This window comes from Crocuta crocuta, unplaced genomic scaffold (genome assembly GCF_008692635.1).
Source record: "Crocuta crocuta isolate KB4526 unplaced genomic scaffold, BGI_CrCroc_1.0 scaffold70, whole genome shotgun sequence".
NCBI classification, from domain to species: Eukaryota; Metazoa; Chordata; class Mammalia; order Carnivora; family Hyaenidae; genus Crocuta; species Crocuta crocuta.
Genome location: NW_027528417.1, coordinates 8,606,678 through 8,619,395, shown reverse-complemented (window position 1 = coordinate 8,619,395; position 12,718 = coordinate 8,606,678). Strand labels below are relative to the sequence as shown.

The 12,718-nt window shown below is 55.6% G+C and overlaps 1 protein-coding gene across 1 annotated transcript; it reads right to left on the bottom strand.

The window, feature by feature from the left end:
- Positions 1-2,933: 2,933 nt before the first annotated feature.
- On the bottom strand, positions 2,934-4,577 carry CPN2 (carboxypeptidase N subunit 2). The gene has a single exon (XM_077754536.1). It carries the CDS (start codon positions 4,575-4,577, stop codon positions 2,934-2,936), a length of 1,644 nt encoding a protein of 547 aa, XP_077610662.1.
- Between the last annotated feature and the right edge of the window lie 8,141 nt (positions 4,578-12,718).

Below are 12,718 nucleotides of genomic sequence, written 5' to 3'. Positions count from 1 at the left end.
GGGGAGCCAAGTGTCCTCACTTCTATTCCAGAACCCATCAAAGGCTTTACTGCTGCCCCAGACTGGGACGGCTCCACAGGGGGTCAGGCAGCAGGGTGTGCGGACGCCTGGGGTGTGCGGCACACTCGGAGCCTCTACTCTGCTCCCCTGCGTCTGAGCTGGAGGGAAGCTCACACCTCCTGCTTCCCGGCAAAGGTCCTGTGGTCAGTGGTCAGGACTCCTAAGGAGAAGCATCCACTCCTCACCACCTCCACCCCGCAGATTCCCCCGTATTCATCAGGTGGTTGGGTCTCCAGATAAAACACTGGATACCCAGTAAAACTTGCACTTCAGATAAACTACCAGGAGTTCTGTAGTATAAGTATGTCCTGTGCAACATGTACAGGTTTATTTGTTTATTTGCACAATCTGGCAATCCTACCCAAAAGGGCACAGTGCCTCCCGGGGTCCTCTAGCCAGTTTGAGAGGGGGGAACCAGCAGCTTGCCCAGACTACACAGCCCCTGGCCGCCAGCCAGTGCGCGCTCCCCAGCATCATTCAGCACAGACAGAAGTGATTATATTTTAATTGAATAAAGAGTTCTAGTTTGGGGGAAAATATAATTAAGAGAAATGTCTGCTTGATTATTTTGTTCCGTTATCCCTGGCAGTTGATGCATGACTGTTTGGACCCTGGGCTGTAGCTCAGACACACATTCATTGGATGGAGGTTCATGAAGCACCCAGATGAGCTCTGTGAGGCAATGCTTTCCCCAGATAGTGAGCATCGCCCCCTGATGGCAGCCAGCAGCCTAACGCAGCCGGGCATCTGGGCGGGGCCATGCCAGCAGGCTGGGGCTGGCATTACAGGGCTCTCGGACACTCAGGGCCTCGGCCTTTCTGGGGAGGCAGCTTCCCGGCCTTGGAGGACCGATTGGGATTATGCAACCAAATGCTTTTGGAAACTGAACCCGGTGAATTTGGCTGAGAGTCTGTTCCTTTGGCAAAGCTGCTGAACTATCTTCCATTGTGATTTTGATCTGAGCCTCAGGAAGTGTGTCTTTTTTAATTTTTTTAAGTTTATTTGTTTTGAAAGAGAGAAAGCAGAAGCCGGAGAGGGGCAGCAATAGAGGGAGAGAGAGAGAGAGAGAGAGCATCCCAAGCGGGGTCAGCACCATCAGTTCAGAGCCCAATGTGGGGCTCGATCCTGAAAACAGTGAGATCATGACCTGAGCTGAAATCTAGAGTCGGATGCTTCACTGACTGAGCCACCCAGGTGTCCCAGGAAGCATGGTTTTTTTTTTAATGTTTATTTTTGAGGGGGAGAGGCAGAGAGAGCGGGAGACACAGAATCTGAAGCAGACTCCAGGCTCTGAGCTGTCAGCACAGAGCCTGACACGGGGCTCGAACTCACCAACTGGGACATCATGACCTGAGTGGAAATCCAGAGTCGGGCGCTTAACTGACTGACCAACCTGGACATCCCAGGAAGCATGTTTTTTCAAAAGGGCATCCCTGGATGTGAAGGAGGAATTGCACTTCCTTGTGTGAACCAGACCTCTTGCTCTTCCTGTCCCCCAAATCTGTCCCTGCCCTTGGGTAACGGCTTCGCTGTCCTCCCTGCCACCCAGGAGAGAAAGCTGAGAGGCACTCCAGCCGCATGGACCCTGGTCTGATCTCTCCCACCAGACCTCGAGTGAGTTCCTGGAGAGGCCTGCCAGGTAAGAGGCTGCCCTGTGGTTTGGTCCAGGGAGACAAAGAGGCTCCCCGGGCTGGGAATGGGGGAGGGGGAAATGGCTAGAGGGGCACTCATAAGCGTTCATCGACTGGTAGGCCTCGGAGATCAAGGGGGAGCAGAGACCGGAGAGCACACCCACTCCCGGGCGTGGGGATCTGCTCCATGGGAATCCGGGAGGGACTGGGGACGGGCTCTGCTCTCCTCGGGTTTGTGGCTGAATGATTGTACACGGGACTGCAGAGCAGGCAGGTAACCCATCACGGGGCCAGAAAGCCCGGAGCCCGCAATGGAGATTTGGGTCATCATGCATGGGACCCCAGGGACATGCATGAGACAACCCCTCCCCCAGAGGCTGGGCATCAGAGCCCCCAAGGGACACCAGCAGGGAAGAGGCGGCTGCGAGGCTGAAGAGTGGCCAGGGCCGTAAGCAAGCCGGAGAACCCCCGCGGTGAGCGAGGCAGTGAGCGAGCGGCCCACAGAGTCAGGTGCCATCAGAAAGCTAAGAGCGGAAGCGCCTCCATGCTGGGCCACCCAGCTCATGCCCCTCCTCCCTTCTTCCTCAGGAAGCAGCTCCGTCGTCTGCTGGATGGCAAGCTTGGCGTGGGGAGAGCCACACAGCTTGCGGCTGCCCACCCCGGTGTCTCCTGGTCACAGTGCCACACGTAGCCCCTCATGACACAATCCTCCCCCCAAACAGTCGCACCTCGGCCCCAGTCCTTCCAATGGCTTCTGCTTCCGTCACCTCCTTTGTTTTTCTTGACGTCAATGAAAAGCAACTTTCCAGGGAGAGAGATGGAAAGGGACATCCCGCCTTGGAACTGGCTGTCCGAGGAGGGTAGCCTCCGTGCTGTGGATGTGGACCGGAGGTCCGGGAGCCTCAGGGCAGGAGGAGAGTGAGACTGCTGTTAGGTGATCACGAGCCCCCCAAGGAGAATGTTCTTTTATTCTCCAGACCGTGGTGTGGCTTCAACGGCTGCTTTGCAAAGCTTAAGGAGGGCCCGGGGCGGTCTCAGCCTCTGAGCCGGGGTAGCAATCACAGACGAGGTGGAGGGACCCTGGGTGGTGGAGCTGGCCTGGTGGCCTCCTCCATCTTGGAGATGTAGCTCCGTCCCTTGCATCTGAAAAGGCAAAGCGTCAGCTCCCCCTGTCCCCCCACTTCCTGCCGGGCCGGGCCCCGGGGGCCATCCCTGCGGGCACCTGGCTCTGTGAGCCTGTGTCTAGTCTGCCCCGGGCCGCGCCTCGATAGACACGGTGAGCCTCACGGACCCGCAGCTCGATCTCAAGTCCCACTCCTGACTGGCATTGTACGTCAGTCCCGGGGAGGCCGACCCCTGCCTCGGGGACAGGTGGACGTTGAGCCAGCGACACCGGGCCTCGTCACAGGCGAGCACCACAGTGCCCTCGGGGTTACTAAAGGTGCACCGGCTCCGGGCTGCCCTGTTCTGTGCCACCAGATCCCAGCTGTCCCCGGGCTCCCTGTCCTCCAGCCCCGGGGCCTGGAAGCCCAAGCGGTCCCGGGCGACGGGACACACCAGCTGCTCCTCCTCCAGGGCGGGCAGCGCCTGGCCCTTCAGGTAGGCGGGGCCGGCGCAGTAGGTCTGGACGTTGAAGAGCCGGTCGGTGTACTGGTGCAGCCAGTTGAAGAGGTAGGCCAGGTGGCAGTCGCACTGCCAGGGGTTGCCGTGCAGGGCCAGGTTGAACAGGTTATAGTTGTTGTCAAAGATGCCCTCGGGGAGCGTGGTCAGCAGGTTCCTGGACAGGCTGAGCAGCTCGAGCTTGGACAGGTTCTGGAAGAGGGCCGGGTGCAAGGCCGTCAGGTTGTTGCTGCCCAGGTAGAGCTTGACCAGTCCCTCCAGGTCTCGGAAGACGCCGGCGGGGAGGTGGGTGATGGCGTTGTGCGAGAGCGTGAGCGAAGCGAGGCCGGAGAGCTGGGCAAAGGCACCCTCGCTGACCGCCTCCAGCCGGTTGTAGGACAGAGACAGGCTGACCAGCGCGGGCGTGCGGGCGAAGAGGCCGGCGGGCAGCGTCCGCAGCGCGTTCCCCTGCAGGTTCAGGAAGGTCAGGTTGCCCAGGGAGGAGAAGACGGCGAGGGGCAGGTGCCCGATGGTGTTGCGCTGCAGCCACAGCTGCTCCAGACGGCCGAGCCCCGCGAACACCGCGGGCGGCAGCTCCGAGATGGAGTTGCCGTCCAGGAAGAGCTCGCGCAGGCCGCCCAGGTGGCCAAACAGGCCCCGAGGCAGGCCGATCAGCGCGTTGCTGCTCAGTCTCAGGCTCTGCAGGCTGCCCAGGGCCTCGAACAGCTCCTCGGGCAGCTGGGCCAGCTGGTTCTGAGCCAGGTTGAGGGTCTTCAGGCGTTTCAGGGGCCAGAAGACCCGGGCGGGCAGGCTCTGGAGCCGGTTGCCTTGCAGCTGGAGAGAATCCAGGGCGCCCATTTGGTGGAAGAGGCCCTCGGGCAGAGCCTCCAGCATGTTGAAGTTGAGCGTGAACTTGCCCAGCGAGGTCAGGTTGGAGAAGCTGTCGGCGCTGAGGTTGGAGAGGGCGCTGCCGGTGATCTCCAGGTCCTGGAGCCTGGGCAGCCCCCCGAAGGCATCCGGCCCGAGGTGGCAGAGCTGGGTGTTGAGGAAGACCACCTTGGTCAGGTTGGGGCTGCCGCTGAAGGCCCCGGCTGCCAGCGTGCTGAACGAGGTCTCCACGAAGACGATGTCTGTGGCGTGCGGCGGGATGTCCCGAGGGACGGCAGCCAGCCCCTCGTCGGAGCAGAACACCTCCCGGATAAAGCAGTCACACCCCTCGGGGCAGGGCCGGGTGGGCCTGGCCAGGAGCAAGAGGCAGAGCCCGGGCAGCCAGGCTCCGGGCAGCATCTCCTGACCCCGAGGGAAGAGAAAACAGAAGTGTCACCTTTATCAACGGGCAGGGCAGGGGCGCCTGGGTGGCTCAGTCGGTTGAGGGTCCGACTTCGGCTCAGGTCATGATCTCACGGTTCGTGAGTTCAAGCCCCACGTCAGGCTCTGTGCTGACAGCCCAGAGCCTGGAGGCTGTTTCAGATTCTGTGTCCCCCTCTCTCTCTGAGCCTCCCCTGCTCACGCTGTCTCTCTCTCTCTCTCAGAAAAACAAAAAACAAAAACACCCAAAGGGCAGGGCAGCCCAGTGGCCGGCCAGAAGACGGGGATCAGCTCTGTCTGGAAGGCCACCTGTGTGGACAGCCTGTTTGTGTTTTCAGTGGTTGTTTCCATCCTGCCTTGCAGCAGCCTTGCGGGGTCAGCGGGGCCAGCTCTGACCCCCTGACAGTGGGGGTGTCCCGTAGCCCGCGCACAGGCACCCTGAAGGTTGGTGGCGGGAGCAAGACCCAGGCCGCCTGCACTTCCCATGCTCTTTCCAGAGGGGAGAAGGGGCGGAAAGGACATTAAAAGGCTTGGGAGAGAGGATTTAAGGAGAGCATGGGTGTTTTCACCCGTGGAAATTTTTAAGGTCGTGCGTAAAATACGGGCAGATTATTAGCGAGTTGGAAATGGTTAAACCATACCTCTTCCTGAGCTTCCAAACCTCAGCACATTTCAGAGCCTAATTACGAGGAGATTCTACCGTCTGCTCCTATACATCCGCTGAGGGTGAGAGCAGCCCAGGGCACAAGACAGGCTCTTATCGCCGGTGAGTCCCGTGCTCCTCACTACTGCTGCCCAGTGCTCTCCTGTCCACCTGCCTGTGCCGCCGCCTCGGAGCCCCTGGAACTTTCCAGCATTGTGTGCACAAAGAGGGTCCCAGACCAGTAGGTTTCTGTTTTTAAGGGAGGAGGGCTGAGTTTTTAGTCAACTACAAAAACTTTCTTAATGCCAGTGTCCAAGCACAGGTCACGAAATAGTGCTGCAGGTTACCAGCGTGTTTCATGGTTCAGACTTTTTTATATATGCACCGCCAGCCAACAGGTAAAAATGGAGACGTCTCACAGTAAAAGTCTAGATTTCAGGGGGCGCCTGGGTGGCTCAGTCGGTTAAGCGTCTGACTTTGGCTCAGGTCATAATCACTCTGTCTTTGGTTTCGAGCCCCGAGTCGGGCTCTGTGCTGACAGCTCAGAGCCTGGAGCCTGCTTCGGAGTCTGTGTCTCCCTCTCTCTCTGCCCCACCCCCACCCGTGCTCTGTCTCTCTCTCTCCTTCAAAAAATAAACAAACATTTTAAAAATGTTAAAAAAAAAAAAAAAACAACCTCCGGATTTCAGGATGATTTAGGGGCTGTGGGCTTACATTCCCGCATGACAAGACCAGTTGGGACTTAGTTGCCCCATTAGAGGGTGTGAACTCCCCCGCTCCCAGGTTGCTAAGCTCTCCCAACCATCGTTTCCATGGCTTGTAGTGAAAAGAAGAAACACAGAAAGAAAAAACCCGTCCCCAGTAAGCGCTCACAACTGGCTTGATTTCGGAGAATCTGGACCCCAAAGCCTTTTTCTGGCTGCTTCTCTGCTGCCCTCTGCTGGCTGTCTCCTCCATCCCAAGATCCCACTCGTGGCCAAAGGGCTCCATATGCTAACACCATGCTTACAAAAGTCCCCTGTGCCCTCCTCCCGTTCAGACACTCAAGAACTCAGGTTTTCCAGGAATGTTTCTGCCTAATTAATAGAGAAGGGACCATTTGTCCCACAGAAAAGTGCATACCTCCCCCGAGGCTCCACTGATGCTTGCTGCTTTGTCCATACTGAGTAAGCCACACGAGGTGGCCGGGAAAGACACATAGTAACCACACCTGCCTGCCACTCAGGCACAGGCGGAAAGTAACAAGCCTCAGACAAGCATATGTCCCTGGTTCTACAAGGCTTGGACCAGCGGTTACAGAGTTCAGCTTGAGCACAAGCCTTTATTCTCTTGAGGCTGTATGGCTAGGATACAGATAAGAAGCAGAGGTTCTAGAGAAGGATGAGACAGCCATTGACCCACCCCCTGGCTCCCCGGGCTGCCCCTAGGGACCCTGACGGACGACTTCCCTGAGCCCACGAACGAGGTGCCTGGTGGTGTGCTTCTCCATCTTGACAGCTAGCTGAATGATGGCTTTTTTCACGGGTGTCCTTCCTGTGAGGTTGGGGTGCTCCTCTCTGTGCTCAGTGCCCAGCACGGTGCTGGCTTACCACAGGCTTGGTTAGGGTTTGTGGAACCAAACTATATCGCTGGTATGAGCAGCGTGGGAAGCAGATGTGCCCTTCCCTGGCATGGATCAAGCCCGCGCGAATGCAGCCAGGCCGTGAGAGCAGACTCGAATGCTCCTCCTCCAGGGAGTAAGAGGAGAACAAGTTTTACTTTAAACGTGCCATAATGCGGGGCGCCTGGTGGCTCAGCCGGTTAAGGGTCCGACTTCAGCTCACGTCATGATCTCATGGTTCATGGGTTCGAGCCCCGCGTTAGGTTCTGTGCTGACAGCTCAGAGCCTGGAGCCTGCTTCAGATTCTGTGTCTCCCTCTCTCTCTGACCCTCTCCTGCTCATGCTATCTTTCTCTTTCTCTCTCTCAAGAATAAATAAAACATTAAAAAATGAAAAAATAAATAAAATAAACGTGCCATAATGCATCATAATGCATCCTGCCCCAGTAACTTCCCTTGCAAACCCCTTTAGTTCCTGGTTCTTTAAGACGGTTTCCTGAGAAACTTCCACTAGACCGGACATGAGAGCTCTGGAGGGAGCATATACAAGGGACCTCACGCACTGTCTGTCCCCACATCCCTAAGGACGTGCACTTCGTGACACGGTCAGCATAGGGAAGATGGACCTGGGCAGGCTGCCCTGGGCGCGGGGTACCTGAAGCATGGTTTCAAATGCGGGCACGTGGCTCAGTCGGTTAAGTGTCCGACCGCTGATTTCGGCTCAGGTCAGCATCTCATGGTCGTGAGGTCAAGCCCAGCATCAGGCTCTCTGCGGGGCAGGGGGCCTGTTTGAGATTCTCTCTCCCTCTGACCTTTCCCTGCTTTTGTGCACACTCTCTCCACCCCCTTTCTAAAAAATGAAAGGAAAAGAAAATGGGGGCACGGCCTCCGGATGGTATGTCCCTTTGGGTTCGCAAGCTTCTCACCCCTTGGAGGTGTCATGGTGGCAAGACAGGGTGAGAACAGGGCCTCGGAGGTTCAGGAAAGAAAGAGCCCCAGTCTGCAGGGGTGGAGGAAGCAGCGGGCAGTACTCAGGGAGGGTATGGGACACTGACCTTTTCCAAACGATCCACTCTCAGCCCGAGACTCCTTCCCACCACTCTAGAACGGCTAAGAGTTTGTGCTCTGGAGTCAGACAGTATGGGTTCAAATCCTGTCTCCTTCGCTCATTAGCTGGGTGGCCTTGGCTGAATGACTTAACCTCTCTGTGCTTCACCGTTCTTATCTTCAAGACAGCAAGCTTCAATACCACCTTCCTCATGGAGGTGCTCTGAGGATTGAATGAGAAGACGTGTGGAAAGCTGCCTACCCAGAGCCGGGCCGCAGTGGGTGTCCAGCAACAGAGCGTTAACAACCCTCACTATTCTGAGTTCGGGCCAGCCCAGCTTTGTTCTGAAGACGTCACAGAGGTTAGCTATGGAAAGCCCGGTGAAATCATCCAACCACCCCATTTATGGACCAGCAAGATGCCTCTCGAGAGCACTTTTTCTGGCTCTTTCCTCCCAGCCAAGGGAAATGTGTAACTGTTTTGTCCTTGGTTTAGAAGAGCACAGATTCTGATGGCTCTGGCTAGGGTGCCAGGACTTGGACCCCTTCTTCAAGTGTCCTTAAGAGCAGGTCACTGGCGTTTCTGGAGATGGGAAGTGCCCCAGCCACCGTGGAGGCTGGTACCAGAAAGGACTATGGGGCAGCGGCCGAAGATTCCTGCTTCTCATCCGAGAAACCATCTCTGCATTTATGCAGAGACCAGCCAAAGCCCACAAAAAATGTTCCGCGCTTTCAGCAAGCCAAGGGAGTCTGGCTTCAGTGGGGGCGGGGTGGGTGGTTCACTGCTCGCAGATGGACTTTTTCCTCCTCTCAAATTGCTTTTGGGTTGATACATTTCTGTGCGCGCCACAAGCCAGTCTGTCATCCAACCACAAAGCTAATCCTCACTCCTTCCGGAGGGTAACGGGAGCCCAGGGCCCCAGCCCCAAGCCGCCAGCAGACTGCTGATATACTCAGAGATGTCCACACTGGCATCTGTGTCGCTAACAGGGCTGTGTCCTGCCCCTTGGGCCCCAGAGCATCCCAGAGCAGGAAGAAGGGCTTCCCTCAGAGGTTCGTCTGGAGCAACTGACTGGTTCATCCCGGTCCCCAGGGGGCTCCTTCGGGTCCCTGGATCCCCGCCTCCTTTCCTGGGCTCCCACCTCCACCCCAGCCGGCTGGCCCTCCCCCCACCCTGCTCCCACTGTGTCCCAAGCAGTAACCCCTCAGCGACAGTTTCTGCACTTGTAAATTGAGAACAGTCACGATAATAATACGACTACCTAAATTACAGCTTCGTTACAGTGAGCGCAGTAATGGAATAAGGTAACTGGCAGTGACAGAAGTGACATGATGATATAAGAAATGCACATTTGCTCTCTGTCCAGGTTCTTGCCACGGGGCTCCAAAACCCTTGAGGCTTCCCGAGAGATAATAGGGGGCTTCTTTGTTATTCCTAGGCTTTTCAACCCACACCCTTACGTTAATGAAGTGACTCTCGTGAGGGGGGCTTCTAGATAAGCTTCAGATTGTACACAAAACATTTGCAGGGGTGATCTCTGCAAAGTAAAATTGTGGGTGATTTTACTTTTCTCCTTTCGCTTTATCATATACATATGTTTACATTTTCTAGAAATATAACAAACCGGTGGCTTTTGTAATAAGGTCAAAAGTCATAAACATTCAGGGGCGCCTGGGTGACTCTGCTGAAGCATCCCCACTTCAGCTCAGGTCATGATCTCATGGCTCCTGGGTTTGGGTCCTGGGTTCGAGCCTCGCGTCTGGCTCTGTGCTGACAGCTCAGAGCCTGGAGCCTGCTTTGCATTGTGTCTCCCTCTCTCTCTGCCCCTCCCCCGCTCACACTCTGTCTCTCTCTGTCTCAAAAATAAACATAAAAAATTTTTTATTAAGTTATAAAACGTCAGGTTGTTGCACATGAATTTAGCCTCAATCCTTCCATTTTGAGCCAGAGTTTACCTTCTGGGCTGCACTCAAGGGCTACATAACTATCCTCAGGCGCAAGGAAAAAACAAATAAGACAAGCGTTAATGTTCCCGATTAATGGTTATTTGTGACACGGTTTGCATACTTTGTCCTTGAGATAATTGCTATTCCCTTGAAACTCCCCAAGACCCTTCAAAATAAGGAAAGTTTTCCTACACACCAGGATAAGGGTTGCTCTCTTTATAATTTTGTAGCCTTTTTACAATAACCGCTCAATTCTGCTTCTGAACTGCCTGCTTGCCTGCTTGCTGCTATAAAAAGCCCTAAGTCCTTGGACTCGGGGCGCCCATTGGAAGTTCTGTGTTAACTCTGTGAGGTCCCGGCCGGTAATAAAGACTCCCTTAATTCGGCTTTGGTGGTCGCAGGGGGTCCCTGTGTCTCTCGGCATAACAAGGTCCCCCATAAAACACACAGCACAGTTCCAAACACATAACAGGCTCCCCTGATTTCTCTCCCTCTTGCAATTCCAGGGCAAAGGCTCAGAACAGCTGTCTCCCAGCCGCCACGGTGTCCTTGATGATAGCCAGCGTTGTGAGATCAGACAAGTTGTGAGCTGAGCTTTCGTGGAATGCTTCCCATGGGGCACCACCTCAAGCTCCGGCTCGTACAGCGCCCAAGACTCCCCCTCCCGCCTGCACCCCCAGTGCAAGTCACACCTTCCCTGGGAAGCCCTCCTTGACTGCATCTCCTGGGGACCCCGCAGGCCATTCCTGTCCTCAGCGGAACCCTTGGGTTCCTCTGCTCTAAATTCTGGTTAGTTGCGACCGTCTGACTGTGAGCCTCTGGGGGCTGGGCTTCCGCCGCCTGCGGAGGGTCTAACCTCAGCACCGAGCTGAGCACCAGCAAGGTGCTGGGTGCTGAATGGAACGCAAAGTGGCTGCGGCTCTTGGCGCCCTCTATACCACGTCTTATGTTCCTTCTGCTTGGTGGAGTGGCGGAGCACTTGAGCTCTGCCAGGGCTGTGACCTGGGTTCAAATTCTGACTGCCACCTACAAGCTGTGTGGGCTTGAGCAGGTCAGCCCTCTCTCGAAGCCTCCGTTTTCCCCCGCAGGATTATAACCTCATCCCTTGGGGTTAAAATTAGTAGTCAGTTGGATAACATACATGCGTTAAGTTAGACAGTAAATGCAAAGCATTTTAGCCGGCAAATAGTAAATGTTTGGTAAAAGGTAGCTACATACATATTTTAGTCCTAGAGTGAATATAGACTTTATCAGCTCACCAGGACTAAGAAAGGAGCTATGGGTAATTACACCGGGGTGACATAAATGAGGCATAAACGAGGGTGGAACCAGACAGACCTCGGCACACGGTCGTCTGCTTATCCCCACGGCTCAGTATGTGCTTCCAGAGCTGAGACAACAGGTCCCCTTGATCTCAGAAGAGCCCTGCCTCAGGCCAGCCCCTGAGCACCGGCTGAGCATCTCAGGGGCTTTTCCTCCAGAGGTCACGGGTAGTGCAGCCTGCCCGGAGCTGGGCACATGCTCTGAAACCTGGGGGAGTGGCTTGCCCCTCTCCTGCCCCGCAGCCCGGACGGAGGCCAGATTCCTCCCGTGTCCCCACGGACCCCCGGAGACCTACCGTGAGGGGCTGAGCGGGCGCGCACCGGCCGCCCTCGTTCTTCCTGGGGAGCAGAAGGCTCTGGTCTGTGATCAGTGTGAACCCAGCAGCCCCCGCACTGATCAAAGTTCCAGGCAGTGGTTCCTCCCCTCACGTGGCCTAAGTGTTCCCGGAATGTCACCAGGGTCACAGGACAGGAGCATCGAATCTGGGGCAAGGCCTCCAAAGATTACAAAATAACCTTGAACTGTTTCCATGGACAGATCTACACTGAGGCCAACGTCCGGCTGAGATCACAGGCCTGGCACCTTTAGGAGGACCCCCGGGCATCCACTAGGCCCCAGAAAGTTTCCAACAGGCTTATCCAGAGGTGAGGACTAGGGCCAGGGGCCCACCCCTACATCCTCTCCTGGTGAAGGGCCCGGCCGGGGCTGGGAGCCTGGCCTCAGCGAAACAGCTCGCCACAGGCCCCTGCTTGGCTCTCGAGGCCAGGAGACACTGAGAGGGGGTGGGTGGGCAGATTCCTTGGTTGGATTGTTTCCTCAGCTAACTTTCTAAACCCTTTCTGAGTTAAAAGGGAAGAAGGTGGAAGGGGGTAGGTTTGGGCCCAATATGGAGATGCATGCTTTCACCGCAGGGCTAGCCAAGGGTGAAAGACGCTGCCTTGGGAGGTAGTGGTTTTCCTGTCTGGAGACCTTCATCCAGGGGCTGCACAATGCAGTGGGGTGTGTGTGTGTGTGTGTGTGTGTGGACATGTATATGTCTTTTCTATTTTTTTTAATGTTTATTTATTTTTGAAGGAGAAAGTGTGAGTAGGAGAGGGGCAGAGAGAGAGGGAGACAGAATGTGAAGCAGGCTCCAGGCTCTGAGCTGTCAGCACAGAGACTGACGCAGGGCTCGAACTCACGAACTGTGAGATGGTGACCTGAGCCGAAGTCAGACACTTAACCAACCTAGCCATCCAGGCGCCCTGGGCACGTGTGTTTTAAGGGATGCAGGGTGAACGCATGACCTGGGTAAGCAATCTCAGATGATTTTTAATGGCCAGTCTACCATTCAAAGCAGACTGATGACTTTAAAACTCGCTGTGTGGTATTAATATTTATCTCACTCTTTTTCAAATCAGAACTAATATTTCTTTGGCATGTGAGCAGATTTCATCAGCTAAATCACAAAGGTCTGATAAAATGTAGCAAGAGAACATTTTTCAATAGAGACATATTACAAATCCACCCCTTGGCAGAGGAAAATGGGAGAATGTCAGAGGGGAGAAAAGCTATGCACCTT

Excerpts from the sequence above, each read along its gene's own strand:
- CPN2 (XM_077754536.1), bottom strand. The coding sequence starts at position 4,577 with ATGCTGCCCGGAGCCTGGCTGCCCGGGCTCTGCCTCTTGCTCCTGGCC.